The sequence below is a fragment of the Anser anser genome (assembly GCF_964211835.1).
Source record: "Anser anser genome assembly, chromosome: 7".
Classification (NCBI taxonomy): domain Eukaryota; kingdom Metazoa; phylum Chordata; class Aves; order Anseriformes; family Anatidae; genus Anser; species Anser anser.
The window spans coordinates 15,704,496-15,723,659 of NC_139727.1; the positions used below are offsets into that span (position 1 = coordinate 15,704,496).

The 19,164-nt window shown below is 38.5% G+C and overlaps 1 protein-coding gene across 32 annotated transcripts in view; it reads right to left on the bottom strand.

Annotated features, from left to right (window-relative positions):
* The window catches only part of CTNNA3 (catenin alpha 3), a 495,101-nt gene that overhangs the window by 433,033 nt on the left and 42,904 nt on the right, over window positions 1–19,164 (bottom strand). For 31 of the 32 annotated variants that reach the window (XR_014587169.1, XR_014587170.1, XR_014587171.1 and 28 more), the window contains one exon: window positions 17,502–17,621. The exons of the other annotated variant lie outside the window; for it this stretch is intronic. Coding sequence is in view for 24 of the 31 variants with exons in the window: in XM_083845405.1 (XP_083701531.1) it covers window positions 17,502–17,621 (120 nt within the window). In the remaining 7 variants the exon portion in view is untranslated. The remainder of the gene's footprint in view (window positions 1–17,501; window positions 17,622–19,164) is intronic. 32 annotated transcript variants of the gene reach the window in all.

The window sequence follows — 19,164 nt, forward strand, 5'->3', positions numbered from 1 at the left end:
GATCACACAGGTCACCAGCAGCATGCTAATCAGACCTTTTGGATCCATAACAGCAATTCTTCTATGCCCCCTTTTCTACTTCTGGGCCACGTTCCAAGTGCAAATTAAATAGTTCTCTTTGGTACACTAACTCCACACTTTAGAGATACAATTTGCAGAGACTGCTCAGAGACATCACATCCCAAAAATGAAAAGGGGAATCATCATTAGGAGTTCTCAGCTTCCAGTTCTCCTTTCCTTGGAGGATATTTAACTGTACTCTGTGACAATGTGGTTTGTTAATCTCTTCTATAGTTTAGTTAATCCAATGCTGAATTTCTTGAATGTAGCTATTGTAACTTTGTAAAATTATAAAATATAACACTTCGCATTTTTATTTTTTTTTGCAACCCTGTAGGGACTAGCTAAACTACATAAAATTCTCCTTGCAGTATGGTTTGAACTTCCCTCCTACAAACCAAAGAAGATGCTCATCCTTCTCCCGGTGATGGCCTCCCAAATCACAGCTAAAAATTCATCTCATTGTTACATATGTAAAGCTTGACTGAAGTAACACAGATTATTACATCTTATCTCTTGCTCTTACAATGTACAAATCAGATACATCTTTAAATTTATGCAGAAAAAAAAATCTTAGTCAAGGAAATAAACCTAAATTTAAATTAAATAAGAAAGCATTCACTGTTCTACTGCCAGCAGAATTTATTCTCATTAGTTATAAAAGCACTGTTATACGAGTTCAAAATCTGTTGGAAAAAGTTCTGAAGGATGCCTTCTTTCTCCAATTGCTCCTCAATATGAAGTCCTGGGTGCTTTAGGAAATGCCCAGAACAGAGTACTTGCCATGAACTGGACATATTACTCTAACAAATATGCTGGTTAGCCTCCAAGATACTTTAAATAAAACAACATCAAAAAGATAACTGATTTGGTGATATCAGTTTTTCCCAGCCAAAGGAACACATTTTGTTTTTGAGCCAAGACATCTTGTTTACCGTACTGCTGCTGGAAGATTAGCTGTTTGCTGTCTACTGATCTGGTAAAGAAAAGCCAAGGGAACTGTAACTTGAGAATGTAGATTTTACCTACAAAGAGGGTTTTAGTCCATAATGGCCATATATAAAGCCTTCAATTCCTTCAACTATTTCCTTCAATAACTCCCTCAATAACAATGAAGGCAGACTTCAGGGTAGATCAACTGAGTAATAAGGTCTACATTGGAAAGGAACTAGCTTTTTGAAAAGGAACTAGCTTTAGCACTCTTAAACCATGAAGATCTTACAATACAGCCTCATGTTTTAACAAAAAGATAGGTGACAGAGGAAAACACCAGAGCCTTGTGCGTCCCACCAAGTAAGGGGAAGGTCTCATTATGTTGTCCCAAATCTTTGATGAAAGAAAGAGTCAGTGAGGACAGGCCCATACATCACAGACAACCGGATCCATTTTGGCTATGCTGGGACAAGGATCTGAAGCTCTGAAGGTATAGGAAAAACAAATTCACAATAAGAAGGTCAAGAGTAGGTTGGGGCAGTGACTTCTGTCACAACTCATGCTTTGCCCTCTTCCTCCATGCACAAAATCACTGTGACCTGCAACTGCCCATCCACCCCCCAACACTTAACTGTGATCCTTTAGACCCCATATATAAACATAAACACCCAACAGTACTGTATCGTTTGTGTGTGGACAGAAAAAGTAAAGGGAAACGGTGTATGTACGGGTAGAATTGCTTGTTTAGGTCTAATGCAATACATATCTTTCTATGAGCAAAACAAACGACTAAATACATTTAGAATGAACAAGCAGAATTGAGATGTGGATGACAGATGACAGAAGGGCTTAGAGGAAGGAGACAGATTGAACTAAAATTGATGCAGTGACTGCCTAAGAAATATAAGTGATGAATGACTACAGTGAGCTTTACAGGGAAACTGCACATGGGTGACATCATGCAAAGTACAGGATGCAATTTTATGCAGAATATTTGCTGGGGAAAGGGGAGTTAGGGAGGGGGGTGCATGTGCATTTGGGTGACAATACAAGAAAAGGAATAAGGGCCCAACCCAGTAATTTCACAAACTAAGTCAAAATATTGTCTTGGGTTCAAGACAAGACTACCAAGTAATTTTTAGCACACACATCATTTATTTCCATTCTTAGGGTACTGTTTCTGCTTTGCATAGCTTAGCAATATTCTCCAACAGATGGGAGCCAAAAGGGTGTATTGGCACCTGCAAGTCAAGTGTTAGAAACTCCATAAACAGGGTTCATGAGCCCTTCACTGAAAACAAGGTTCTTCGCTAGGGGTAAGCCATGAAGCTTACCCATTATATAATCTTACAGAGACATGAGCTTCATAGGAGACACACAAATCACCTCTGCCTCATGACCTGCACCCAGGCAGTCCGGGGTATTCACACAAGGAAAAGAAAATCTACATTAATTCCACATTAATTCTGTCAGGTTTGAGTGCACTAAATCCATGTTTTCTATGTCCTACATGAATGTTCTGTCTACTAAACTACTGAAGTCTACTGAAGTATGAGCAAGTAGTGTTCACAGTAACTGCAACACAAGCTCAGTCTTAGAAAAATACAGCAAGACGACCCAATTGCTCCTTACAAAGCAGACAGTCTGACAAATATCCAGAGAATGTTACCAGCAAGTCATTACACACCTACTGATTTTTAACTCTTGGGTGTAGGCACTTAAGAATGTCCTCTAGTATGGATGGTGCTAAGTGGCTTACTCAAGGTCAAACAAGAAAACTACAGGAAAGCAAGTCTGAAAATGCTGAAAGGATCTATATGAGCATTTACTCTTTTTCTTCCTACACTTTTCAGTAAGTAAAACCTTATTCTCTCACCACCACCCACCCTACTGCTCCAGACTGGTTTATTTTAAAAAAAAAGTTAAGCAGAAATAGCTCGTATATCACCTTTGACAGCATTCAACAAATGAGGCATTCTCTATAATTCTTGCTTCTTTTGTAGAAGATTTGAGAAATACTACTTCCCAGAAAATTAGGGCATGTTTTCTCTTTCTATTACAGCTAAGAATTATGCATCACATTACTAGGTGATGATTTCAACCAATAAAAATGTATTGAGCTGTAGATCCACAAGACAGGTAAAAAAAAAAAAAAGTCATCAAGTCTTTGGAAACAGCATCCTTTTAACACTTCAGATTTCAGGCCAATTTTTAATTGTTCTCAGAGATATTTAATTCAGTACCTAGACCTAGTCCAAATATAAGTATTGCTTCTCATGCACCGTTAGTGAAGTCTTTTTTTTTAATAAAAACTTTGTCAAGCTTAACATTGTACAAAACATGGTGTTGCAGAGGTTTTTCCACAAGGTTTATGCAATATTGTAATCTTGACAGGTGCATGAATGAGGACATTAAAAGCCAGCAGTCCTGTGTCCCAGCCAGATCTGCAAACAAGCTGCTGCATATAGGAGTTCTGCAAGACGGAACTGGCTGGGAGAGGAATCTCTCAACATGACTCCATGCCTAGAACATAAGGGAAATATTTACTCTGTGTAGAGGCATCCAAAGTACAGGACTTACCATGTATGCTTCGAACTATCCAGTGGAGAAGGGAATATAGTACTGTGGAAAATGTTCAGCAAGTTCTTGAAATACATAAATATTTGATAAAGAAAGTAGAGAAAGCAATGAGAGGGAAACTCAAATTTTATTTTGGCCGACATAGAAAAACTGTGTCTGAAAGTCACTTTGGATTAACGATGGCATTTATTACTCTTGGAAAAGCAGGATGAAAACCTAAAAAATAAACAACAATGTGTTCCAGTAAGCAGGTTTCATTATACTTAGTTGGGTTGAATGAATTTCATCATAGTATAGTAGAGAACTGAATGGTTCATGACAAAACTAACAATGCTCCCCACTCCCAGTGTTCCCCTGTGAGAGAGCATGAAGACCTGCTTGATAATGGAAAACAAAAGGAGCAAATTTGACTAGTCCTTCTTCAAAGAGAAAAATCAAGGATTTAGAATGGTCACTTTTTCAGGAAAAAAAATAAAATAAAACAGATAATGCAGTACACTATTTAATCATCTAGAAATAAACATAGGAATGAGTACTAGCCACCACAGGTTTGCTCTGGATGAGCAAGGCTTGCCAAATCCATATGATTTCCTTCTTCCTCATTTCTTTGTAGGCAAAGGATTAGTAGGGTCTCATAATATGACTAGATTTTTGACACTCATGTGCCTTTCTGGTAAATAGTACAGAAAGTACTAGATGAAATTACTATACAATCAAGATTTCTTAAGAGCAGTTACCAGCAATTCACTGCTGCTAGAGAAGAATGCATCAAATGAATTTCTGCTGGGGTCTGTTTTGGCTGCCTCAGTATAATTGCAGAAGAAAACAGAAAGGGATTCGCTGGTGGGAAGACAAAGGCCTCAGCACATTGGAGGACAGGATTCAACGTCAAAAGAATGATAAACGTGATGCTCTCAGATATGATACAGTTCAGTAAGGATGAGTACACAGCCCTACATGAAGGCAGGAACAATCAGCTGCACAATGTATGATTAGAAACAAAATTAGGCAAAATTAGGCAAAACTTCATAGAAAGTTGTTCTAGGATCATAAAGATGACTGCACATACAAGTCAGATCACATGTTTTAAACAGAAGACACCAGTAGAAATCCTTCCATTCTACTTATCAGAAAAACTTCATCCTTTAATAAAGAGCAGAACTATTTAAGCATCAGGGAATAACAGAAGGTCTCAAAAACATGATCTAAGAGGGAAGATTGAACAATTTTGAGCACAGTTGTTTTAAAGCAAAGAATTCTGAGAGAAGGCATGTTGATAATACTGCAAAGAGAAAAGGAATAAACTCTCCATTACATCTATGGTAGAAAGTACAAGGTGCAGTGAACTCACATGTATGAAGGAGGATTCAGCTTAGACATTAAAAAAAAAAGAACTTTCAATGAAATGCAAGAACAGCCAAGGAATGCTGTGGAATCTGCTATCTTGTAGACATCTTGCTGGGTTAATTGATAGGGAAATAAGGACCATCAGTTAGTAAACTTACTGCTTCAAGCCTCACAGGGTTTGCACATAACTCTGCAACATACAAAAAGGTAACAAGAGTTAATCCTTGATAGGGATAGCTACTACCTTCTCTACATTCAGAAAAAAATGATACTTATTTCATATGATTGCCAAATACAAAGAGAAATGCATATGCACAAATTACAGAGTGAGGAAATCAAATATAGCTTATCTGAGTATGGAGATTACTTTTGAAAATACTCAGTCATCCAGTTCCAGGACACATGCATGTTTAAGTCTCAACGAATTTTGAGGTAAATCTGAAAAAATAGCCACAAATGGTTTAACATCTGACAATTAAATTCAGTGTCAAGAAGTAGCACCAGAACAACTTTGAAGGTGCTCATAAATCTCAAAAATTAAGACATTATCACTTCCTTACAAGCACATAAATGACTCAAGTAAAAGGTTAATCTTAACACTTGGGATACACCCACCTCCCTCACAATATTTTCAATACTTTACACTCACAAATGTACTAGTCTTTTGCTGTCTCCGCTGATAGAACAATGCAGTCTGAAACATACAAGCATGTACTCTTTTTCCCCAAACCACCCACACACACACATTTAACACGCACCCCCAGTTACAAATCACTCACATTTATATATCGTTCTTGCTTTTTTTCCAAATTAATATTACTTTCTACACTACATCAAGGGTAGTCAGAATATTCCGTTCAATAAATTAAAGTGTCGCTGCAAGTAGCTATGAAGTCTACACCAACACAGACCTCTGTGGATCACAGAGTAGGCAAGCAAACCCAGTAATGTTTTTAACCATTCTACCTCCAGAGGAACAGCAACAGAGAAAGCCAAACCAAAACCTTGGAAGTAAACACAACATGCAAGTTGTGTACAAAAAGATAGCTTTTTCTCTCCTGTATTCTCCTAAACAAGGGTTCCATAACACCCATATGTAGAAGAAGCCATAACAAGCATACATGCTACTTTATCACAGTGATCTCCTATGCACCATTCATATTCTGAGAGCATCAGAGGCCTGCACAGAAATAATTGCTTTATCCCATAAAAGCCAAACCAGAAATGCACTGATTCTATTACTGAAGCATTCTGAGACAAATAACCTACAATTGCTCTTGCAGAATGGCACTACCACAGGCCAGCACAGGAAAAGCTAACACACTAATAGCGGCATGGGTGCAAACGTATGTCAGAAACTTGTTAAGCAGCAAAGCTGAAGCCAGTTATCTGACAGTAACTAAAATTTTCATCCAAAATGCATTATGTTCTCACTGGCAATATACTTCTGGATGTGAATTTTCTCCCTTCAGCTGGTCTAGTCGCCTAACTGAAGACTGTGTTTCCTGTCTCTTCCAACTTATACGTGGATTGTTGCCCTACTCAGGGTGTTAATCACTGCATGCTCCATGATGTGGAAAAACAAAAACTGTTTTTATTTTGTGTTCATCTCTTCGTAAAACAACACTCATCCCTCATCAGCAATTTATATGATTAATATTTACTTTCTCCCCCATAATTATAAAGTTAGAGAAGCCTCATCAAATACTCTTCCTGCATGAGAGTAAGTATTTGCAGCACTTCCAGAGAAGATGACAACTAGAAGATATTACATACACTTCATCTCATTAAAGCAAAATTAGTTAATGACATCTGCATGCTAAATCAAGGTATAATACAGCTCCTCACAAACAAATGCACTTAGTTGCATTTAGAACACTGAACAAATGTACTGACTATTTTAAGGAGCACTTTTTTTATAGCTAGTATTCTACTAGCTGCCTTAAAACGATATATCTGCACAAACACCAAAGGACCACATTTTTGCCTTCTGTAGTAACGAGGTAGATTTCAGTCTAAGGAACAGCATGTGTCATGAATATTTTTCCAAGAGTACTACTAAAAACAGAATGTTCTTCTGAAGTTAAGAAGCTATCAGAGCCCATTACTTTCTTCAAAGACTAGTTGACATCAGCAAGAAAAGACAAGTGATACAAATCCACCTTGCATGATCAAAGAGTCTTAGCAAATGCTTAATTGCCCTCTGCTTCTGACTTTCTGATGTTCTGAATACTCTGTTCCCTTACTCTGCCTCATGTTACATATTTAGCTGTACTGAATTCAGCTGAAAGCCATGGTCTAAAACAAAGTATTCATGTCTTAACTTGAATTTAATCAGTCCGATGCCCTTGAAAACCAATTCCACAAAAAAAGTAACTACTTAAATTAAGGAACATTTTTCTTCTATCAGATTATTCCAACATGGAATACCTGACCAACTCTAAAATCGTTAATATAAGTATACAATAAAAATATGTTTTTTCAGTTCATCAGTAGAAAAAGTGTTGGCTTATTTATAGATTTGTTAGATCACCGGGGAGTTGTGTGGCATGCATTAATTCTCAGAAGACAGTAGATTTTTTGGTTGTACAGGTTGTACATTCCATAATGTAATGTATTTCTATTTTATTTTCACAGACATCTAGTTTTCGGATTGTTTTTCTCATTCAACAGTGAGAACATTCATTTTAGCACAACCAGATTCATACAAGAAATAAGATGGAACCTTGATATATTTCATTTTCTTACAGCCTTCACTACCAGTGATTTACTGAGTGGAGAGAGTAATGTGTAATAGGTGGTTCTCACAGTGGCAGCATTAAAACTCATGCTGCTTGGTATCTTTTCTTCTTTTGTCTATTTTCCTCCCTCACCTGGATGGGTATGTTATGGGCAGCTCAACAGCACAAAACAGATTTGCTTTGACATATTACTGGCAAGGCTAAGCAGCTTTCCCAGCAACAGACTGGTAAAGAAGGAAAAAAAGAGAAGGAAAAAAAGTACAGTCAGCAACCTCTCTGTGCCTGAGCTCAAAGTTGTATTCGTTGAAACTGTGCTGGCAAATAGTACCTGGACATTACTTTTAAGAGGTGAAAATCAGAGGAAAAAAATGGTAACATACTTATATGTTACCTACAGAAACTGTATTTATAATACAGAAGTCTTATAGGGAATAATTACTGGTCTTTGTTAAGTCAGCCTTGAGATCCATTTTTATTGTAAGTACATCTAGTGCATACCAGTAACAGGGAATCACTTGGAAGCTATGAATTGATCTGCCAGATTTTAAAGATTTTTAAGTTGTCTTTTATAACTGATGAAGTTCATTGCTTCAGTGCTTTGCTGCTTTGGATCTCCTGTGCTCTAGCGGTTTTCAATTAAGTTTGTTCATCTATTTATCTTCATCCCCTTTGACTGTTAAGAACCAAAAAAACAGCATTTTGGATTTTATTCCCACTAATGTTATGTGGAGTAAAAGACATTAAAAAGAAAGTTTGAAAACAAGAAATACTACTGGGTGTTTTTTGTAAGAACTTTGTGAGAGCTAACTAGAATTCAACACAAAATTGTCAACAAAGTATCTAGCCCATGAGATCACTGTTGTTTTATATGGCTGAATTTTGTGTTCTGTAGCCTACAACACTTAGTTTTCTCCTGCTAACAGATAGATTCTTCTGCATTTCTATCTCTAGAATTGTGTCACACAAAATACCCTCAAGTCCCATTGCAGGCAGGGAGGCCAGGGGCAGCTAGTCACATTCTGCCTAGTAAGTGACTCAAAAAACATTGAAACATTATAGATCTCATCTGATAGCTCACCCTTCTCCCTCATACCCAGCTACATAAAATACTACAGGGTGCACAGCACATCTTCAACACCACTGAAGTTCCCCACTTATAATGGATCCACTTGGATCTGCGCATTAGCGAAACAACAGGATTCAGGATAAAGTGCTGACCCATTTTGCTGAGCTGCATGAGAACAGGGATGAAAGGCAAAAGGCCAGGACAACTGCACGGTGCAGTGTTCCACATGATCGTGGAGGATTCAGTAAAAGCAGGGGCTGGTAGACAGCAACAATCCAGCCCCACAGGAAACATGGAAGGAACTCTGCTTTTATACCTCATGTAACCTGAAGTGCAGGCAAGGCAGATGTCAATACTTCAACCCTTTGCTCTACCAATCTCAGCAGCTGCTTATGGGGACCTATTCCTAAGCCAAGCTCTGAAAACCTGTTCAAATAAAAGCTGAGATACCAGGGGTTATAAATGCACATTTAGGGATAGCACCATATAAGATAAACTCAAATGAAAGTAAAATGCACCAGTACTGGTGCATTACCTGGGGGTCAGAGTACGCTGTCCGTGAGCAAGCCACATTCCACAGTACATCCTGCTGCTCTTCATGCCCATCTCTGAACTCCACAACTAAGCTTAGCACCTTGTTTGCAGTTCTCTGTGACCCAGTTACGTTCATTTTTGCCTTTTTTTTTTATATTCTCCTTCTTTACTTATACACCAAACACGAATATTACAATGTAATGAAAATTGGAAATGGAATACATTGGGGGAGGGGAAGAAAAGTATGCCTCAAGAAAAAAATAAGCATCTGCTTTTTAATTGGGAAAGAGAAGGAATCCAAAAAAAAAAAAAGTCAAGACAGCAGTTGCTCTTTTTGCTAAAAAGAAAAAAAAAAAAAAACTATGAAAAAACAATCTTCAAATCCTGGGCAAGCCTTGGAAAACCCAGGCAACTGGCAGGCCCATAGCCTGTTGACATTCACAGTCCAGAGTATTATGACAACATTTATAAAAAGTGGCATTATTTTAAGTACTGGACGCTCTTGGCATTGTGCAATGCATACAGTAGGTCAGGATCTTTACCCTAAAGATCTTATATAGACATATGGTAAAACAAGATCTAGTTTCCAAAGAGAAGGCAGAAAGCTTCTGACTGCAGGGACCTCATCTACTGGCAGAGCTCCAGGTTTAAAGTTGTCTGGCATAAATACAGTAGGACTAGGTCTGTGGAGTAGGGCTGACCACTTATTTACTGGCAGCGATTCCTGGCGAGTTCATGATGCATTTCCAACATTCCATCTGAAAAATACTACAGCACACCCATTTCAGGGGAGAGGGGGCAGGCAGGACAGGAGGAGACTACAATCTCATTAATGCTTACAGCACCATTGCTTTCTGAAAACGAGAACTGCAGATACAATGGAGAAAGCAAACAAAAGGAGAAAAATATTATTTGAATGACAGAGACAGGTGTTGTGATAAATGTACTATGCCTGTCAAAACAGACTCATCTTCCTTGTAAATGTGTTTTGTATGTAGTTTCTCTGGTAATCACATCTATTTCAATTATAGCTAACGTCTTTAATTTTTTGTTGTTGTAAGAACTTTCTCTTATCCTTTTTTTCTTTTAAAATAAGACTTACCAGAACTGGAAAGAATGTTTTTGTTTCTACAAACAGACTAGACAGCCATAACCAGAGGAACTTCCATTATCAAATAACTGACCTCGTTATTTTCAGCCTACCTTAATTTTTAGGATTGCCTTGGGATATGTTAGCTGTATCTTGACATAAACAATAAAAACATTCTTTCCAAAATGTGCTGACTATGAAAAACGGTGTATACATGTGTATATATTGTATATGTATATATTGTGTCAATGGAATTTTTTACAAATATGATACAAAATTGTAAGATATATACTGTAAAATCTACATTGACAAAGTATTTTTTATAAGGCAAAATCAGATACATAAAAGATGAACACGCTCGCCAAGATGCATTCTTTAAAATACTCCTCTGCTACCTCTTTCCATTTTAAGATATGTTAATGATAGGTTCCTGAGATGTGTTTGAACCACAGGAAACCTAATTTATGCTTCATCTGATTGACGACTTTTGAACATAGAAGGGTTTGTCCTTCCTTGCCTGGTTCTGAGACAAATTATATAGCATTCCACTCGCAAGTAGAAGGTCTATTGTTCCAATAAGAACATCCAACAGAATGTATTTTGCTATCTAGGTAGAATGCCACAGTTTAGCAAAATAGAGAAAAACAGTAGAAGCTACTAACACGGTATAATTCTACTGATTTATAGAAGTGGAGGAGGGCATTCAAGCAAACAGAAGGAGGGGGAGGTAAACAAACATTCACAATCTTCCTATACACAGCAAAAGCAGGTCCTAAGACCACAAATGCTGGAGGACAGAAAATGCTTGGGTGTTCCCCACTGATCACTAGGTTTTAATATCACAGGTTCTTTGCTGACATCTACAGTTATCTTTAGACTTGCCTAATGCCCATGCAAATGGCTCTTATCGACAAAGAAAATCCATACAAAACTCAGTGTGTCTGTCTTCAGCCACACTGAGTTGCCTCAAAATAACACCTATAAGAATGAAGACAATTCCTTTCTCCCCTCTCATCCATTATCGTCCCCATATTACCACTTGTGGTGGTTTTACTCGGGTGGGCGGCCAAGCTCCACCACAACCACTCTGTCACTCCCCCTCCTCAAAGAGGAACGGGGAGAAAATACGATGGAAAGGGCTCAAGGGTTGAGATAAGGATGAGGAGATCATGCAGTAATTATTGTGACGGGCAAAACAGACTCAGCATAGGGAGATAGTAAGATTTATTGCCTATTACTAACAAGCTAGAGAAGCGAGAAACAAAGGAAAGAAACCAAAAGCACCTTCCCCCCCATCCACCCTCTTCCACCTCCTCCCCCACCCAAGCGGCACAGGGGAACAGGGGAATGGGGGTTATGGTCAGTCTATGGCACTTCTCTGCCACTCCTTCTCGGTCACTATCATCCCCTGTGCTGTGGGGTCCCTCCCACGGGATGCAGTCCTTGCCGAACTGATCCGGCGTGGGCTGCCCACAGGCAGCAGCTCTTCAAGAACTGCTCCAGATACGGGTCCGTACCACGGGGTCCATCCCTCAGGAGCGAACTGCTCCAACCTGGATCCCCCACGGGCAGCAGCTCCTGCCAGATCACCTGCTCCTGCGTGGTCTCCTCTCCATGGGCTACAGGTCTGGCCTGGAATCTGCTCCGGCAGGGGTCTTCCACAGGCCGCAGTCTCCGTTGGTGCAGGTCCACCTGCTCCACCGTGGTCTCCTCCGTGGGCTGCAGGGTGGAACCCTGCTCCACCATGGTACTCCATGGGCTGCAGGGGGACAACTTGCTTCACCATGGTCCTCACCACAGGTCGCAGGGGACTTCTGCTCCGGCGCCTGGAGCACATCTCCCCCTCCTTCACTGACCTTGGCGCCTGCAAGGCTGTTCCTCACTCCTCTCACTCTCCCAGCTGCTGTGTGGCACAGCGGTGTTTTTTTTCCTGTCTTAAATATGCTCTCACAGAGGCGCAAAACAACATCACTTATTGTCTCAGCTCTGGTCAGCGGTGGGGCCCTTACCAAACATGGGGCAGCTTCTAGATCCTTCTCACAGAAGCCACCCCTATGGCCCCCGTTACCAAAACCTTGCCACATAAACCCACTACACCACTGCTTCTTTTCGCCCTCTAACATCCTCCATCCTAACAGGAGCTTTGCAAGACAGGGAAGAACATGCATTCAAACATCTTCAACAAGTAATCCCATTGATTTTCATGCATCTTCACAAACACTTAAAAAAAAAAATCTGTTAAAGATCAAATCACATTCCTTGGCCAGGATAATTAGAAAGGAAAACAATCGTGAATAGCAATTGTGATCAAGTTTGACACTGTATTTTTTGTCCTCTCTTCATTTATACTTTCCTGTTTACTCTTCCGTATCTCTTGGATTCACTGATGATACCATTCCATTCCCTTATATCTGGCAGCAGTCCACAAGAATTCACAAGTACTACACTTCTCTGTCTATGACCAGAGATTTTTTGATTTAATATCGCTTTCGGTGTCCTTCTACTGTAAAATGCTTCCATGTTTCCTTAAATTCGTCTGCTTACATGGAAACAGGAAAAGACCAACAGAATAAACACAGCAACTAAGACTCGCCTATTAAGTCTATTTGTTACCTGGTTGCTAAGTCCACTCTTAATCATTCCTCAACACACAAAATTCGTATTTTATTCTTTTTCTCCAATAGGTTATCATCTATGCTGAAAGTGCAAGATATAATTCATGAAGTTCATACTAATTCGCAAAGCATAAAGTTGAGTGGTGTTCATGGCCGCACATTTGTTAAATTTGCAATAGTCCATGCAAAGCTCACTGCAAATAAATTCTTCCTTAGCAACAGAAAGTATAATTAATGGAAATTACCACAAAGGATTTTAGGAGGAACGTTATTTCTGAAAAGGAAGTCTAAACAAATAAGAAAAACAAGATTGCTTATGTCTTCTTCTCATTACTTTTCTACCAGAGGTGGTAGAACACAGGAAAGAATTTTTGTTAACTTGAAGTGTTAAAACATGGAAATTGTTATAGAACCCTCTAAATTGTATTATTCTTTAGACTTTTCTAAAAGGTAGAATACGTTGTCTCTCCTGAACAGGAAACTATTCAGGAATGAAACAATTACAGCTACAGACACTTTGAAAAAACAACACAATCTCAATACATTCTGCATAGAACTTACCTGCGCAAATCTACCCATGCCATCAAAATAAGACATTTTTTAGTAGTTTTTCCACCATCTCAAAGTGAATTAGACAGCAACAGTAATACTGTTGTCTTCCTAATGTAACTCTCAAAAGTCTCCACAGACCACCTGGGTTGCAGAGATCTATTGTTACTGATTGTAACAGAGACATTGGACAAAATGATGTATTAACGGGAAGCAAACAGGACAGTATAAAACAGGCCTGCTGCAAAGTGTTTGCAAAGTGTCATTTACAGCTCTACTACAGTACCCCAAAGGAAAAAAAAGTGCTGGGATCTATGCCTTAAAGTCCCCTCTTACCCAAAGTGCTTTACCATTTTCTCCAATTTCCCATGTAATTATTCATATGACAGACATGTTAATGCATGGATTGATACAAAACAATGCTCATTGTAAAGTTTACTTAACTCTTACTGGAAACATTCCGTATGTCACAGGACAAGAGAAAAATTCTGCTACTCATTGTGTTATGCAGTTATTCTTTCAGTCAAACTTCAGACAATAGTCAATATCAAGAAACTGAGAAGTCTATTGTAATTCAAAAGAATTACTAAACTGGACATGAAAAAAAAAATCTGAGACACAGATCTCCTGGAAGACTTCAAAATGGGAGACTTGCTATAAACTGTTATTCTCTAATGAAATGGATCTCTTCGGCAGATACAACCCAACCTTAGAAGTGTGTGGAAAGACTAAATTGCCAGCAAGTGTCTTGTCAGTGAAGTCTACAAGAAGTTAGATGGACAAAGGGATGTCCTTCTGGATGGGGCTGAGAGAGAAAGAATGTCAATTTAAGCAAGTGAGTAACAAAATAATGAGATCACAAAAAAGCAGTTTAGCATGCTGAAGTATCTCCTCATTTGTGCTGAAGTATCCCTTCATTTATGTAGGGTCACACAAATGCCAGAATGGGGAGAATAAAAGGCATGTAAACCAAAAGCCCATGCCAGGGCTAAGAGTGGGTCTGCAGTAACCAGCAAACAGCTTGGTGCATTTCTTCACCTGCATCATTTATCAACATTTGCAAGAGGTCTGCCTATGTTCGGCTGTTGAGTATAAATGTTTTATTTGCGTTTTATCTTCACCTGACCCGAGTTAAGCATGTTTCCAAGTGACTTGGCTGATAAGGCATCTGTTGGAAACATATGGCAAGCCTGTAGAGATGGAGATGTGTCTTCCACTGACAGTAAAACGGAAAGCTGACATGCAGCAGCATAGTAGAGCAGACTTGAATATGGTGGGAGTTCACCACAGCAACAGCATCTAGATCCAGCATACACATGTAACAATACTTCATGTGTTTGAGTCACAAAAGAATCAGAGAGCATCCTGCAGGCTTTCTGAGCACACCACTAGGTGTCATGCACACAGCTCAGCCTTGAAACATGAATGACTCCAAGAAGCCTCAATTTTCCTCCTCTGTAATTACCAAAGAAGTTAGCCACCCTGACCACTACCATTCTAACTCATACATCCACTCAGACTAAATTAGAATCTGAAAACTCAGAGTATTTACCAACACATGCTAACAAACTTGAGGCTTTTGTATGAAGAAAGCCAGAACAGAACTGTTGACAATTTTGAAAACAGGTTTATGTCAGCAATCTGTTGGCTACCTGAAAATTCAAGAGCTTCTACTCCATTCTGAGATTTGCCAGCTAAATATTATTTAACATAAGCCATCATTCCAAACAAATTTGTATCTTTTATACTTCTACCACTCATAGAAGTTTGGTCCATACTTAAAAATCAGAGGCAAAATGGGTCATTTTAAACATCCTTTTAAAAAAAAGTTGTCATTTCCCACCTGATCCGAAAACTTCCAACACTGCAGAATTACATTGCTTTTGAATGAAATAGTTGTCTGCTTCCATCTTTCTTTTTTGGATAAAGTGAAACAAATAGATATTTTTTTGACAAATGGATTCATACTGGTATTGTATACAACTACTGTTCATCTCCAAACAGATTACAGTGACTCAACAGTTTGCCAGTAGGGCTATGAATAACCCTTAATCTAACAAGAGAGCACATAGGTTATCATTTAAAGGTACACTCCATGAACACAGTAATGAAAGTCACAAACTCAGAACAGCTTCAGTCCCAATCTAGATCTGTGCTTTTTCCATACATAATCAAAGCAAATCTTAACCTTTTCAAAAGAGATCGCTTTCTTTCCAAAGCAGGAGGCAATTTAAAGTGTCTTCTATAGCTAACAGAAGCAGCTTTTCAAATTCCTATCTGCTCAATCTCCAGAAAGTTCTACTGAGATGAAAATCTCAGTATCAAAACCAGTTACTATTCAAAAAAGTTGCCAAACCATAGAGCTACTGATCAGGTATGCAATTCAGACTGAGATACAGAGAACATCTCTAGACTTTTCCTGATTTCAGCCTTGGCCTAGTTTGTTTTCTTAATAGCATTGTACTTCATTTTGTAAAGATGCACGGCCTAGTAAAAAGCTTATCTTCTGTGACTGAAAGCAGGAGATAATTTTATAGCTAATACACCTCTAGTACATACAAGTGCAAAAGCTTCTGCCAACACAGAAACAGAGCAGAAAGACGTCAGAAATAGCATAAGGAGATGTATGAAAACCTGATATTAAACAAGAACGTTGAGATTCTCTAAATGGCTTCAAAGTACTACAGATAGGAAAGAAAAATAGTGAAGATCTGAAATCAGGAGAAAAGACGCCCTGCTGAAGGTGAAGTATGTTACTGAAACATGTTCAGAGTCTGCTAGAGAACCAGATATATATAACCTAAAATGATGAATTTTGCAACATAAGAATGAGAATTCAGACTAGAGAAAGCTAATCCCAATAAAAGTGTGGTGATAGCCTGAGAAGCAATTACAGAATTTACACTTCCCTGGCTCAGAAACACACTCCAAACCCTTGCAGATGTGACATTTATTATGCTTGACATAATTATGAGATCAAATAACAAACCCACATTACAGGATAAAACTAGCATTAGTTGCCAGTTGAAACACTCTTTTGCATGCCAGCAGCCCCATGTCCAAGGGCACAAAGATATATGCTATATTTCTCCCAGAATAACAGCTCCCACCATTCCAAAACTCACCCAAGCAAAGTGCTCCTTGATCTCCCCAATTCAAGAACCAAATATTCATATGTTCAGATACAATCTGTCCCTGAGCCCTTTCCTCATTTTTTAAACTATCAAATCAATTACCTGATATAAACAACTGGAATTGATCTGCCTCCAAGCAAGTGAAGTGTTAGACAACACTGACACCAAGTGACAGAATTCAGAAAAATATCAAATAAAACAACCCACACAGAAATGTTAGTGCACTTCATCAATATGAATATGAAGACACAAAGCCTATTTTTCCCCCCAAGAAAGCAAAAATTAAGACATAATATGAGAGCTGACAACTTCACAGATATCACACAACTTACAGAAAGTATGTCCAAGATTAAATACATGTTAACAACTTGATTTAACCTTGATCTCACCAGCACGAGTGAAAGACTATACACTGTTTTGTGCAATCTAGACTTGTAAATTCATTTCTAAAAAAATAATTGATGGTTTGGATGTACAGTTAGCATTTGATTTCATTGACTTTTGTGGATTTAAGTTCATTTCCCAAGTCAAAAAAAAATCCAAACAGTACTTTTATGCCATTTAATAAAAACATTTTATGTTAATGCAAAGTTTAATAGTCAGCTGAGCCTCACCTACCTGCCATACCTACCTTGCCCTATGACAAAGAAATCTTCAGAAATCAAGTACCATGCATTCCAACACCTTATGCATTAAAGGGAATTGCCACCCTTCCTACTGACTTTCACAATCACATTACATAAGTATTAAACCCTACTGATAGAACATTAACCCTACCAAATGCTTCTTCTCACACCTACCATGCTTCTGCCCAGTACTTTATGTCTCCCATCCCAGCTTCCATGTTCTTACCTGTTGACGTTTGAATGCCAAGTAATCAAGATTTTCCAGATCCTTCCGAAACTTCTGGTAGGTTTTCTGTAGATCAGACTTACTGGACACATTTCTTAGCATTTCAAAGGTTCTTTGAAACTGTGATAGTAAAGAAAAAAATATCACTCACACAGTTGTTGGTTTGTTTTTTGTTGGTGGTTTTTTTTTTTTGTGTGTGTAAGGATTTTATTTTAAATACTGTCATCTTCAAGTACACCATCTTATAGACACAAGCACACTTCTACAACTTTGAAATTAATTCCATTATCCAAAGTATAGCACACATATCCCATTTAAGTAAATTAAATCCTCTAATTAACTTCACAGATAAGACTTACATAAGACAAAACACTAGCCATCTGCCTGATCTCTAAAGATCAGTTCTTTATCAATCTATAGGATGCTTCCCCTCTCGCCCCCCAACTAACAAAAAGCATATGCAGCTTCGTAAAGGCCATGAACTCCTCATTTGAACAAGCATAACAGTAGATCCTGTTTTTCGGGGTACTATCAAGTTAACTTACTTATCATACTCTGCAAGGCTGAAGACTTTTAAATGTAGCACTTCTTTCACACACACTATTACTAAAAACAGTACTGGTACTTATCAAAGAGATGAACAATACCAACCCAGCTGTAGGGAACTGCAACAGAAAGGATAAGATTTGTGCGAAAGGAGAACGGGAGATATCAGCACAGAGGCAGTCTGAAGGAACACAGCAAGGGAAGGGCTCTCAGAATGGCCCATAAATTAGTAGGTCACCAGGATCCCACTGCATCTACCACCTAGGAGCAACTGCACTGCCATCCAGAACTGGAGACAAAGACTAGAAAGAACTCTCAGACAGGATGGGGATGCTGATGTCTGTTAGGTCTAAAAAGGTACAGAAGGACAACCCAGATATGCACATGGGCACCAATCTAAGAACAACCCAGGAGATTTGAGAAGGACCTGACAACTGGTGCCTCTCAGCCTCTGATCTTCACAACAGATCCTGGTCCTAACATCTGGACACAAGCATCATGTGGTCTGACTGCTGGATGGACTTTCTGGACACAACACACATTCTGGTGCTTGGCAACAGAGATGGTCACAGCAAGCGTAAAACTTGTTTGTTTCTAGTTTTAATTTTAATCAAATCGAAAACCCATCCTTTAGGGTCTGATCAGGATGTTTGCTACATCATTGATATAAAGTTACAGACGTATTTTGTACACAATTTCCTGAGCTTATAAAGTAGTAGCAAGATATATATACTCTTCCCTATTCATGTGTGTCTAACAAAAAAAAAAATATTTAAAAACTCAATTTTATAAGTCTTCTTTTTCTAGGAGATATACTTCAGATTACTTTTTAAAAAAAGCTTTCCCAAATACCACATGTTTATAATATAGTTCTTGAGTCCTCAGTGAAACCAGTATTTAACAGCTGCTATACAAAGAAAAAAAAAAATACTATGAAGACTTTGCTCTAATAACATACACACAGATAACCAAATTTTAAAAGAAGGTAGAGAGAAAATATGAATTGGTGTATTGATTAAAAAACCCTAAACAGCAAACATCCTCAATCACATTTCTCCCGTTAAGGTAAAGAAAACATGAGCAGGCTGAAATGTCTCAGTCCCTACCTGATCCTAGC